We start from the raw sequence: 13,271 nt of genomic DNA, 5'->3' as shown, positions 1-13,271 counted from the left end.
GTGCAAAGCGCTGTTGCTCAGCCCAAGGGACAATGTTTCCACGTGCTCTTACCTGGCCCTTCCCGCGCCGCCGGTAATTCCTTCTTACAAGGTTTTTGTAATTCTCATTCTTCTTGGTCAGGTAGTAATACAGGACGCAGTCTGCCACCGTCTGCAATGACAGGGACAAGTCAGAGAACAGGAGGTCCCATCCCCTCGCGCTGTCGGGGCGCAGACCTACAGGAGCAGCGATCAGGCCCTGCCATCGCCAGCTCTGCTCCTGCTTCTGAAGACCTGCAGCCCAAACAGGCTTCCCCACACCTCCCTCCCAAAGCCCTTCAGTGGAGCTGGAAGAGGGGGACAATGCATGTTGTCCTAGTAAAAAGGCTCAGCTCTTCCAAGGGACAGACTGGGGCTGTCCCGCAGGCGCGCCGAGATGGAGATGGGGGTGCAGAGCAGAGAGCACCCCACATTGGAAGCAAATCAGTGGGAAGGCCTGACCCCAGATGACTGTGGCAACTAAAGGCAGAAGAAGGAGAGCCGCCTGTCACCCTCTGTTGTGGTTATGCGAGGCACAACCTGCCACACAACTGTCAGCTAACGTTATTTCTAGCCGTTAAGCTCTCTGGCTCGAGTGCGCATGACTTTCTCGTGGGCAGATTGAGATCCTGGTGCTCAGAAGCTGCCATCCCAACTCCAGCTCCAGTCGTCGGCTCTGCAAGAGCCGTCCTGGATCAGACACGTTAGGAAAACGAGGGGCTGTGGCCAGAACTGTTCTACTCCTGAACAGCACCGAGTGTGCCACGCTGGGAAAAGTCCTTTGCTGAACTGGGTGGCACCTGAACACTGGTCTCGGGCTACACCTTCATGTGCAGGATCAGTGGTTGCACAAACAGAAATAATCCCACAGACCCATCACGCCTGCAAGTGCCCGGGAGCAGGGGGCTGCTGCGTGCTCCCGGGGGTGCATGGGGGCTGCGCTCTCCCCATCCCTGTGCAAGGAGTGGAACCATTTGCAAAAACAGATTGCAACTTTTAAAGTGTTAATTGGATCTCTTTCTAATCTAGCCCTGATTATACACACACACGCGAACACAAAAACTTACAGTCATCTGTTCCAAGGGCTAAGATCACTATTTTTTATAATGCAATTTAAAAATCTATTAATTCATTACATTGAGCCATACTTTGCATCTCTCTCCAACAGGATAATGGATGTGTTCTGTATCATAATTACAGCCTGATTTACAAACGAGTACAAATAAAATTAGAAGACATTTTACAGCTTGGAACACAGACTGGATTGTGAGCATTATCCAAGTCCCACCGCTTTCGGCTTTAACAAGTGGGAAAGGCTGAAAAGCGCCTGGTATCTCACAGCGACAACAGTAGCACGAGGCTGCCGCTGGCCTTTGCTTGCTTGTTGCTTTGGATGGGAAAGTCAAGGTCTTATAAATTATTTCCCCAGCCTAAGTCATGCAGAATCAGAGAATAATTTAGGCTCGAAGGGACATCTGCAGGCCACCCCCCTTCAGGTGTGCTTTCAAGCAGAGGGGTTCCCCCACGAGTGGACACTGCATGGATGAAACACTGCCTGAAACGGGCAGAGGATGCAACTAACTACAAGGACCAGAGAAGAAGCAGCTCTCAAGCGTTTCTTGCTCAGGAGAGCAGCTGGTCCATCACTCTCCTTCCAGGTCAGGTCTGTCTGGGATCTGTCCCTGTGGCCTCTCCCATAGGTGGTACCTGGCTTGCATAGAATGGTACAAGAGACTCGCTCTTCCTTCACATCTCTTTTTCAAACCTTTCTTCCATCAGCTCAATTAACAGCAAAAAGGGAAAGTCCAAGAAGCACAACAGAGGCTTGAGAAAGGTCAGGCCTTCCTGCTGGCCAATTATTCCTAAAAACCAAGGTGGAGGGTGTGTATGCATACCTGACACCAACCCAAACTGCTGGATGAACTGGGACTCAGCCCACCCTCAAGACCCCCTCCCTGAGCAAAGAGGGGACCCCTCTGCTTTGTGCCGGGCGGCCGGGACAGCCAAGTGCCCACACCCCCCCCCCCAGTGTGACAGCCTGGCTGGTGCAAAATGCCTCCAGGAGATGCTGCAAAGCAGCTCCCCCAGGCAGATCACGGGGTGGGCTGCAACGCCTACGTGCCAGGCTGGATGCGTTCACACATCTCGCGGCGCTGAGCTCCCGTCTCTCCGCAGCTGAGTCAGTCCCTTGTCTCTGCAGGGAGCCAGGAGGAGTCTGGACCATGCCTGGGGCTCTGAGCCACCACCACCCACAGGTGGCTGCTCCAGCCCCAAAGCGAGCCGTGTGATGGAGAAGCGATAGTGTGAGGCAGGTTAAAGCCAGGTGGGGAGGCTTACCTTCCTGTCCAGAAAGGACGCGATCAGGCCGAAGTTCTTCGGATGCTGCATGAACCTACGGGAGCAAGAGGGAGAGGGTTAGCGTGGGTGTCAGCTCTGACCCCCCTCACAGCTGGGCCGCCTTGCCCTGTACACCTGGAGCTGCAAGGCCAGCTCCCCGAGGGACTTAGGAGTTTGAGAAAATATTTGTCTGCTGCTCAGCTTCCCAGAAAGACAGGAATTTTAAATTTAGCCCAGTGGAGCCAGGCTGGTTGGCAGCTTCGATGCACAGATTTTCATCACGGGGTGGGAGAGAGCAGGGGGGCTGGCAGTGCCTGACAGCTGCCCGTCATCCTGCTCCATCGTATGGCCACCCGAGCCCATAGCAATGGCAGGACAGGCACAGAGGACAGCTACACACCCAGCTGAGGCCTCAGGATTTGGCAAGGAACGTGCGAGGAATGGCCAAGCACAAGCACCCCACAGCACAGCTGGGGGGTGCCCCTGCCGCTGAGCAGGACCCCAGACCTGGCTGGGCTGCCAGGAGCAGCTGCAGAGAACTGGAAGGAAAACATCAAACCCTGGGAGGAAGCAGAGAGCTGCCACGTTGCTCAAGAGATCCCCGGTGGCATGAAAGCTCTGAGGAACGCCACCTGAGGAGCTGAGGAGCTGTCAGCAGGCTCGCCTGGGGTTCCAGCAACCCGGGAGGGAGCACTGCCCACCGGGGCGGGGGAGGGAAACTGTCCCCAGATGCAAAGACATCTCCTCCAACAAATCCCTTGGCCCAGGTGGTGGGGAAGCACTGAAGGCCAATGAGCCCTTGGCAGAGGTGCTCCTGCTGGCAGAAGGACAGTTAACCGGTGCCTCACCAAAGCACAGGGAGCCCAGTGACTCGTGTGCCAGGGCTGGAGCCGCTGGGCATGGGCAGCTCTGCCAGCTCCCAGGAGCTGACAGCTCTGTGCCCTGGGGAAATGGATCGGAGGCAAAAGGCGGGCGAGCTGCGGTGTGGGTGTAGTGTGGGTGGGACGTGGTGAGCAGCTCGGTGCCTCAGGCCCTGCCGGTGATGCCCCCAGGGCTGCTGGCTGAGCTCTCTCCTCCTGCCTTCACTGCTCAGCCCTGCTGTCACACTCAGTCAGGGCACTGAGCTGAGCTCAGCGAGGGCCTGACCGACTCCAGCCACAGCAGCAGGACGTGGGTGCTGTCACCCACCTGCCAATGCCCTTCTTGATACAGGACACCCATCTGGTTTGGGTGGCACTACAAGGGCCCTGTCACTGTAACCGGTCACCAGAGCAAGGGGACCTCATCTCTGCTACTGCCAGCACGAGGCTTTTGTGGGTGACAATGTGGGATGGGGGGGATGTGGGAGCATGGACAGCAATGGGAGTGTGATGCTCGGGTGCTTAATGGGGTCCCCAGTCTCTATCCCACAGGCAGCTGCAGCCTTTCTACCACCGAGTGTCTTGAAGGGTAAAACTTAACCCCCAGATATAACACAGACACCAAAGGAGATCCCCCAATACACATGAATGAATAAGTAAAAGAAAATAGAAATTCCCAGAAATGCTAGGGAAAAAAAAAAAAAAAAAAAAAGAGCAGCTGGGCTGCTCACACAGACTGGGATCACAGCACAGAGCTGGAGCTGGCTCGTCATGTTGTACGCAGCGCAAACCAAGGGCTGACGAAGGGACGGGGTTTTCAAGGACATCATTTCAATGATGCTAATGCAGCATCGAGGGCAACGCAGATGACAATCCACTGTTTTTCACAGGCCAAGCCATGTCCCCATGACGAGGGACGGATGCTGTGTTCTCACGGTGCTCAGCACGACAGGGCCTTGATGCCTGAGCAGGATCAAGGGGTACTATAGCCACCCCTGCTCCTTCACTGGCAAATCCCAGCCCTCCTGGGAGCAGGCTAGCGATGGGCTCTCAGTGAAGAGACCTGAAATCCTGCCCAGGAGCAAATCAAATCAGACTCCTCCTCGTGGTTAAGTTTTAATGGCTAAAATGACTTCAGACCTGGAGCTTGCAGTGCCCGGCTGTTTTCTCCGAGAGCCCCCGCCATCAGGGCTGAACAACAGGTTTTCACGGTCTCAGGAAGAGGCTGGCTCTGGGTCACAATCATGGGTGACACAACTCTGGTTCACCTTAAATACCCAGGACAGAAGCTGCAGCCCACAGGGCAGCTCATCTACCCACACACGGGGATCGGGGCGAGAGCTGGGGCAGGACTCCCTTGGCCTTCCTTACAGCTCCTAAGTACCAATCTCTTAAAATGAGCTTTGGGAGAGCCCTGAAATCCTGCTGTATTTACGCCTCGAGCTCCACATCATCCACGGTGATGACACAGAAACCACCGTGCATAGCAGGATGCAAGAGCTGGGTGTGGATTCTTCCAGCCCCATTAGCCAGGCACGGCCCCACCATTAAAGATCAAGTAATTAGCCTTTGCGTCATTTGTGGGCAAGCCTTAATGTTTGTAGTGTCACATTTTAAGGCTAATTAGCAATGAGGATTCTCCTCTACCAAAGGTTTGGAGCTGGTTTGCTTGTTTTGTTCTTTTTCCATCCATCTTGGCAATTAGTTATTTCAGCTGCAAACAGGAGTCATCACGAGCAGGGACAGGAGGAGGGATCCCGGATATGGACAGGCTTCCAGCGTGGCTGGCCGGGGGCCTGCTGGTAATCCACAGAGTCGTCCCACGATTGTCCGGAGGCCAAACTAAGGCAGTGCTGCTGCAAGGGACGAGGTGGCCCTGGCACACCCACATACCTCCACGTCCCTCATGTCCACAGCAGCGAGCCCCAGCAGAGCTCATCCTGCTGGAACCTGAACTCCAGCTCTGTTTTTACAGACACCCACGGCACATCAGGGGCACCAAGAACGCTCCAGACCTCTGTGCAAACACACCCGGGTTCCTGCTGGGCTGTGAGATGCCAGGGAGTCTGGATGTGAGACTGAGCTGGGACCCACTGTTTGGCTGAAAGCACGGTGGTACCCAGGGAAGGGATCAGCGATCCCCCAAGGGATCTCAGTCGGTAAAGCAAAGCTGTTCTCAAGCACTGCTTGCAAACAGGAGAAAGCACCACAGTCAGAGTTTTCATGTGTCTGATGCGGGGAGGTGTCCACGGGAACAGCAGCTGGTGGCAAATCCTGCAGAGAGCAGGATGGAGCACTGAGGGATGGGCACTGCCTGGGCGCTGCAGCCTGAGGGATTCTGCATGGCGGGGGTTGGATGATGACAGCCCCAATAATTCCTCTGGATACACAGTGCCCGAAGGACAGGCATGTAAATCCAAAAACGTAAGTGTACGGAGCATTGAGCTTCACTGGCTTTATCCTTAAACTGATACAACAGGGGTTGCAGTAGCAGAAAAACTTCTAGTTCTCACCCTGTTGCAAGCAGCAGCTTCTCACACCGCTGCGCGTGGGCACAAACACACCAACCATATAGAAAGGCCTGAGGTTTCTGTGCAGGTGCATCACCCTGCACCCAGGTCGAAGGCAACACAGCGACCGCAGCACAGGTCCCATCTACGCGTCCCAAGGGCTACGCAAAGAGAGAGAGGTGTGTGGGCTGCACTCACTTTTCCCGGAAGGTCTCCTTCTCCTGTTCGCTCCACATGTTCATCACCTGCCGGTCCTTGTAGACCTTCATGGGGTCATCCATGAGACCGTTCATGTTGATGAATTTAATGCGCTGCTGGTCAGCATCGTAGAGCATGGGCGGGATGACGGCAAGCTGGCGCATCTGCTTCTCCAGGTTCTTTGGGGAAAGCAGAGAGAACAGTTGGTCAGCACCACAGGCCCGCGGGGACCGCAGGGGACAGATGTTCGAGAGGAAAGGACAGGCGGAGGAACAGGAGAAATCAAAAGCAAGCACTAGACAGCTTTATTGCTAGAGAAATTGTAAATCAAACGCTGAAAGAGGCTATCGCTGTCAGCCAGGAAACAATTAATCTTTCATTTTGAAATAAAAGGCTTTAAGATACTGTGTGGAAATGTCTGACTTAAGCAAAACAGTTCCTGCCCATGACAAGAGACAAGTCAAAGCAGTACAGGGAGTGCAAACCCCTTCCCAGCCATCAAACCCACGGCCAGGTGGAGGTTCAGCCCACCCTACCCCAAAGTGCGAGGGAAGCAGGTCAGCTCTGCACAGCTTTCTGAAAGGGTGGGCAGAGGGAGACGTCGTGAGGCCCTTCCACAGGAAACCTAATACTGTTCCAGAAGGTTTGAAGTGTCACCGTAATGGGGCCATCATTCCTTTCTTTCCTCTTACTGCAACACCCTGGGACATAATCTGATGCCTTTACTCCATCCTACTCAAGTGCAAAGTTCATCCAGAGTCCCAGCTGCACACCAGGACAGAACAGACTGGGCACACTGGTTTCCTTAAGTATTTGCCACAGAGTGGCTGATGTGACGTCCCATTTGTGCTGTCCCCTGCCCAAACACCGGGACTGTCCCTTTGGCTGAGTGGCTGGTGGTCCCCTGGCACAGGTCTGCCCTGCAGGGACGGAGGGATGCTCTGGCCACCCTCTTTCATTTGCTAGCAGCACCATCGCTCCAAGTCCTCCCTGTCACCTGGGATGGCACTGGTCAGACATAAATCCCAGGAAGGTCAGGTCTCAAGTGCTGTTATTTTAATTTACAGCTAGATGCTGGTTCCTGGGTGAACAGTAATGTCCAGCCCTTCCGGTGAGTCGCTGACCCAGGCCTGCCCAGCACCGCTCTGCTTCCCCAACCTCCTCTTCCTAGAACACAGCCCTCTGCACAGCCATGGACGTTTCAACTCATTTCCTCACGTTCCTCATCCTCACTAGGACACCTCCCGTTTAGCAGCCGGCTGCTTTGGATGCCCCGGGGGTGTCATCTCATCACAGGCAGTCAGGGACAGCTCACACCCAGAGCATCGATCCTGACAACCGCAGACTGAAAGGAGAAAGCCCCTGTGCAGGCAGAGAGGCAGCTGGCAGGAGCGCTGCCTGCAGCTCAGAGCACAGGGCCTCTCCCTTCACCTAGCAGGGTCTTGGGGAGCCAAGCGCTGCAGATACACCCCACCGGCGGGCAGCCAGCCCTCTCTCCTCTCCAGCAACGCGCCAGGGCGGAGAGCTGGTCCCTGCCGCCTGCAGTGCTCCCCGGCTCTCACCTCCCTGCTCCTTCCAACCCTGAGGAAGGGCTGGAAGCTCTTAAGGTCTCCTCTGAAACAAGCAAAGCAGTGCCTTGGGGCTCAGCAGAAGGGTATCGGGGTGGAGTTCAGCAGCACACTGTGCAGGAGGTCGGAGGCAATCGTCTAACGCTCTCCTTGGCCACAACCTCTGCAGAGCTGTGAAATTTCCCTCTGCTTTTGAGATCTGTGTCCTCTGGGTCGTCACCTTAACTGGCTAAGAGCAAACTGCCTGGGACAGGGAGCGAACCGTGGCACACAGGCAGCAAACATCTCAGCTATTGCTGGGCAATGGCTGCTCTCCCCTCCCAAACGAGATCCATTCACTGCAGCTCGCCTCTGTGCCAAGAGAGAGGAACCCTTGTGAAACCAGATCCAAACGAAGCCAAGGTCACGGGGATGTTTCAAGATGAATGGAGCACTCCCAGAAGATGTGGGCCAACTGGCTCACGTACAAACCATTCATTCCATAGGATTCCCCTGTGTCAAGCCGCACAGCCCATTCAAAACAAAACGAAACAGAAAAACCCCTCCGCCCGGCAGCCAGGGCGCCGGCTCCCTTCCCTTCCCTTCCCACCTCTGCTTCCAGTTTAAACCAACAGCCAGGAGCTGTTTGTGGGGTGCTACCCAGGATGAGCAGCACGCTGGGGTTTCAGGTCGCTAAGAGGCAGTCGAATGCCAATAAACCCTGCCCACTGGCCACCAGCTCCTGGGGTGCTTTGCTCCATGTTTTGCTCCCGCAGAACCACTGCACAGCTCTGGTGCATCTCTCAGGCAACTGGAAAGATGCTGCTGGGTATTAAACGAACACCACACTTTGGATCCTGTCCAGAAAGTGTATTAGGCATCATGGCAACCTCCCCAACCTCAGTGTGGCCTGGAGTTAGTAGGATTTGGTATCAGATTTCACCGTGGGACCTGGCGGTGCTCTCCTAGCTTCCCCGAAGAGTGGAGTGAGGGGTGAAGAGGAGGAGAAAGGACAACCTGGTCTCACCTCTTGTTCTGAGAGCCCGTCGATGATTTCTGACACCTCGTGCTCACTGCGTGCGGCCGACATGGAGAGCCCGCCACTGCCCCTCTGTCCTACCCTGCTGGGAAAGGGCAGTGAAACACTCAGACACTGATGCTCCATTTTGTAAACCGCTTCCACAACCGATCGCTGGCCCTGTTGTCCTCCTTGTTGACCATATCTCAACACCCCACCCAGGCCACCCCATCCCACACTGGGGGAATGGTGCCCGCTGCAGCCCCGTGGGCTCTGACAGCACTTGCTCCTGCCCGGAGAGCACCATCCTCCACCCCCTCTGGGTTTAGGGCTCACAAGTCAAGAGCCTCAACCAACCTTCCTTACCTGTGCCAACAGCCACCTCCTGGATCACTACAACAGAAGGATATTTCATACCCAACCATACTCTCCCCCCACTATTTTCTCCTGTTCATCACACGGCAGCAATGGCATGAAGGCATCAGTTCGCTCCGAGCCGTGAGCACTGTGCCACCGCGTCTGGTTTGCAAATGCTGCAGGAACTTTTAAATCAAAACCAGCCATTGACATCTTTCCCCCCCAGTATCACCCAACATAACAGGCATGCATCCCAAGGAATTATAACTTTGGTTATTAAGCATGTAAAAGCTTAAAACATTTCCCAGTACCATTTCTCCCCTTCTCTTTAAAATAAAATAAAGGCACTGATTAGGAAGTTTGGACCCATCCAGCTGTTTGTGGGGCACAAGGACGGGATGCTGGCACAAGGATTTGGGTTCTGCATACATCAGGTGTCCCTGGGCAAGATCCTGGGGCTGAAATGGGAAGGACGGGGAGTTTTTAGCAAGATGGGTGGAGGATCATGAAACTGTGTCGCCTCCTGGCAGTAAACAATATGACCTCACTTGTGCTTCCAGTGAGGAGGAGAGGATGAGACAGACAGGGGACATCCCTTTCAGTGAGACACTTGGCCCCTTTCATATTGTCTGCGGTCAGTGCTACAACCTCCACAGACCTTTCTTCTCGCCACCCATGCTCCAATCAAAGCACGTGCATGTATTAAATCATCGACATGACCAAATCCATCTGCAAGTCTTGTACGTCTTCATTTAGGCCCACCAGTAAGGTGGTAATTAGCACTGTCCCTGCCAGCACAAGGGAGCTGCCCCTTGCCTGGATGTGGCCAGCCAGATCAGCAGCACAGGGGAGATGGGCAACCACATTCCTGACATTTTCCTTCTCTCTTGGCTCTGTGCTGAGCCATCCTGGGGAAAAAGCAGCAAAGCTGCTCGTCTGCTGGCTTCTGCCTTCAACGAGAAAGGGAGAAAAGGGATCAACCACCATCCCAGCCCACTCCTCCCCCAAACAAATCCCACTCCCATCCCCAAAGAAAAGAGAAAGGCTGTCCGATACCAGCTCAGCCCCTTCCTACCGCTTCTCCTCTAACCTCTGCATGCGCTCTTGCAGTTCCCGCTGCTTCCGGATCTCTGGGAATTGCTTCTCATAGTATTCCCGCACTTTGCTCTCTTTGGCACGGCGCCGGGGGTTATTTTCAATGCGCTCTACTTTTTTTTCCCAGGCCTCCATCAGCTGGTCATAGCGCTGGCAAAACTTCTGTTCCTGAAAGGGCAGAGGGAGAGAGGGAGCTCAGGAGACGTGCCGGGGAAGGGCAGCTCCTCCAGGCCTGTCCCTCGATGGCTGCTCAGGCTGAGCGTGAGTCATGCTGCTTAAAGAAATACGGTTTATTAGGACACGGACATGCTCCAGGGTCTGGGACCAACCCAAGGGTGAATTCTCAAAACAAGCCATCAGGTACCCTCAGGCTTTTGCCTTCCAAACCCAACATCTTTGCTGAAACCAGGACTCTCACCCAGCGTGGCTATGCCCACCCACCACACCTCTGCCCAAGCATCCTCCAGCACCTTGGATGCTGGACTCAGCAACTAAAGCCCCGGCGCTGGGGAGGGAGCCCCTGCTCCAACACTGCTGGCCACACACAGGGAGAGGGCAAGTTGCCTGGCTGAGGCCACCAAGCAAGAAGGGCCTGAAGCACAGCCTTGGGAGGGGACACGGGAGGGCAGGAGAGCAGGTCCCCGCCGCACGAGCAGAGCTGTGTAATTTCAGAGCCGCCATCTCCTCTGGCTGGAGCTGCCAGCTCACCGTGCTGGAGAGAGGCTGGCTGAGGCACGGCTTGCTGCAGCGCCCACTAAGCCAGGCACCCCTTCCCTCCACACACACACCAGCCCCGGAGCTCACAGCTCAGCGCCAGCAACGCCGACGGGACCGGGGCCACGGGGCAGCTCCGCACACGGGCCTGACTCCCCGGAAGCAAGAGTCGGGCACCTGACCCCTGTCTGAGGCCATATGTTGTGGTGGCCCAGTCACGCCGTGATGCCACCAGCTCCTCCACCATCCTGGAAAGCAAAAGCATTTTGTTGGCTGCTGCTCCTCCTCCTTTTTGCCCCAGGAGCAGGGTGAGTGCATCCCCACTGGGGGCAAACCCAGGCTCTGCCGAAACATGGTGCTGCGAGGGGTTTCCACGCCGTGTCTCTCCTGGTGACGTCCTCACGGCACACCCACCCGCCTGCCCACAGAGCTCCAGCACTACGCTCCTCCCTGGTACTGACGGGACCAGTCCAGTAACCATAACATTAAAATACCATTTGCAACACGAATGAGCCTTCCTCCACCACCCCCTGAATTGCTCCTCCCTCCTCTGGCCACCCTCTTGCTGGAGGATGACGCCCATGGACAGGCCGAGGTCCCCACCAGGAAGATGCCCGGCCACAATCCTGAATGGCCGCAGCGGTGACAGGAGTGATGGCACCCAACCTCATGTGGAAGCAGCTGGGTAACTGGAGGGGGTTTTAAGGTTTCATTTTGAGTGAAACAAATGCCTCCTAGGCCCCAAATCAGGAAGCGAAAGCAGATGTCGTTCTGCAAAATAATCAATGGCAAACCCCAGGTCGCCTCCCGCCCCCCACCCCACTTTCCAGAACGGGTGGCTCAGCACCGGCACACTGAGTGTCGTGCTCAGCACTGCAGCAGAGACAGTGGGAATCCAGATTCCCAAGCAATAAACTCCTCTCTTGCCATTGCCGCCCCATGACTGGAGAGAAGTCCAAAGCTGCTGGATATCCCAGATGTGCTCTGCTCTCGTCTCACTCGCTCTCAGCCACCAAAAAAAAATGGGGACAGGGAAAAAAAAAAAAACCAAACCAATGGAAACGCCCAATTCCAGGTCAGGAGGTAGCTGAGTTACTCCAAGCCAAGCAGGTCACTCGTGCTGTGGACCCCAAGCACTGGCAGCTCCATGACCCATTGCTAGTGCCAGGCACCCACAGCAATCTGTGGCCAGCGTCGCACCGATCCTGGCACGTGGATTTGGTCCAGCCACCCTGGACCTGGCAATAACCCAAGCACAGCAACACGTCCTGTGATCCCTGTGACCTCTTGGAGGCACCTCGGCAATAATGTGGGGCGGACAAAACACCTCAAACCCCACAGCTGATGCAGACTAACAATCCCCTCTGCAAATTAATTAATTCCCATTTGAATGCCCGGAGCCACAGGCTTTCCTGCCCCGCAAGGATGCACATGAGATGCTTCGGTTTCAGCAGGAGCCAAAGGAAAAAGCTGTACGGTGAAAGTGAGGAATGAGAACAAAGATAAAAATGCTCTAAAAGCCACCAAGGGGAATCTTGTGCTGTGGGCAAGGAGCTATAGGTAATGCCAACAGACCACGGCAGCTTGGAGAAATCACAGCTGCTGCGTTTTCACCCCTCCTGAAGCGATGCTATCGGCCCCTTGAAAACGAGAGCTCCCACCCTGCCAGCAAATCTGCTACATCCTCCTGCTTTCAGAGCATCGCATTTGGGAAGAGGCTAAAAATACCCCGCAAAGTTTATCAAGCCTCAGCGCCGGGAGGCAGCCGGTGCCCCATGCCGCATGCCAGCCCATGGCGCGGCCGGGGAGCAGCCCAGCACGAGGGCTCAGTCTGGTGAAAAGCTTCGAGGCTTTGAAAGGTTTTTCATTCCCCGTGGGAATGAGGCAGTGTTGGGTTCCGCATCGCCACCGCCCCGGCAGAGCTGCCTGGCACAGCCGCCAGGCTGTTTCACAGACGGCAGGGCGGCTCTTTTTCTTCCTTTTCCTCCACTCTTTGGGACAACTCGGTGAAAGCTTTATCCAGAATTCCTCTTTTAAGAAAGTGGAATTTGCAGATGGAAAAAGCAACATCAACATCACGCCGCTGATTTCGCCAGGAGCTGCCACCCTGGCAGCAGGGCGGGCAGTACCAAAGCTCCCCGCTCACACGACCCAGGTCTCCAGAGCCCAGCTCCATTATGGACCGGCCAAACACTTCTGACTTGCATCTGCTTTCTTAAAGCCCCTTCCCACCATGGAGCAAAGAGATCCTTCCTGCCACGCAAGCTTCAACCCCCACCTCAGCGGGGCTGGCGTGCAGCACCCCTGTCTAGCGCTTTTTTGGTCCAGCTGGGATACATGCACCCTGCAACCTTTTGCCATCCTTCAAAAGCCAAGATTCCAGGCACCTGATAGCACTGTGCATTCCTCAGATCTTCACAGCTCGATCACCAGGAGAAGGTCCCAGTCAGGCACTTCAGGAGCAGAAGCATCTATTCCTTCTTCAAGCACCCTCTGAGCAGCCTTAAGCAATCGTGTCCATTCCTGAGCAACCGTCTGTGCCGGCTTTTAGCATCGGTGCTTCCTCTGCTCCCCTTCCCAGCTGGGCTCACCAGCCCATCAGCCTCCCAATCACACA

General features: G+C 55.4%; 1 protein-coding gene across 11 annotated transcripts in view; it reads right to left on the bottom strand.

The window, feature by feature from the left end:
• Positions 1 to 13,271, bottom strand: part of NCOR2 (nuclear receptor corepressor 2) — a 257,096-nt gene that overhangs the window by 79,472 nt on the left and 164,353 nt on the right. For 6 of the 11 annotated variants that reach the window (XM_074887780.1, XM_074887781.1, XM_074887772.1 and 3 more), the window contains exons 10-14: positions 9,921 to 10,108; positions 8,498 to 8,594; positions 5,924 to 6,102; positions 2,356 to 2,410; positions 53 to 151 (exon numbers count right to left, since the gene is read on the bottom strand). In XM_074887780.1, the coding sequence (XP_074743881.1) occupies positions 53 to 151; positions 2,356 to 2,410; positions 5,924 to 6,102; positions 8,498 to 8,594; positions 9,921 to 10,108 (618 nt within the window). The remainder of the gene's footprint in view (positions 1 to 52; positions 152 to 2,355; positions 2,411 to 5,923; positions 6,103 to 8,497; positions 8,595 to 9,920; positions 10,109 to 13,271) is intronic. The other 5 variants (XM_074887783.1, XM_074887778.1, XM_074887785.1 and 2 more) reach the window with 3 other exon arrangements.

This window comes from Strix uralensis, chromosome 17 (genome assembly GCF_047716275.1).
Source record: "Strix uralensis isolate ZFMK-TIS-50842 chromosome 17, bStrUra1, whole genome shotgun sequence".
NCBI lineage: Eukaryota > Metazoa > Chordata > Aves > Strigiformes > Strigidae > Strix > Strix uralensis.
This window is presented reverse-complemented; position numbering and strand designations above follow the sequence as displayed.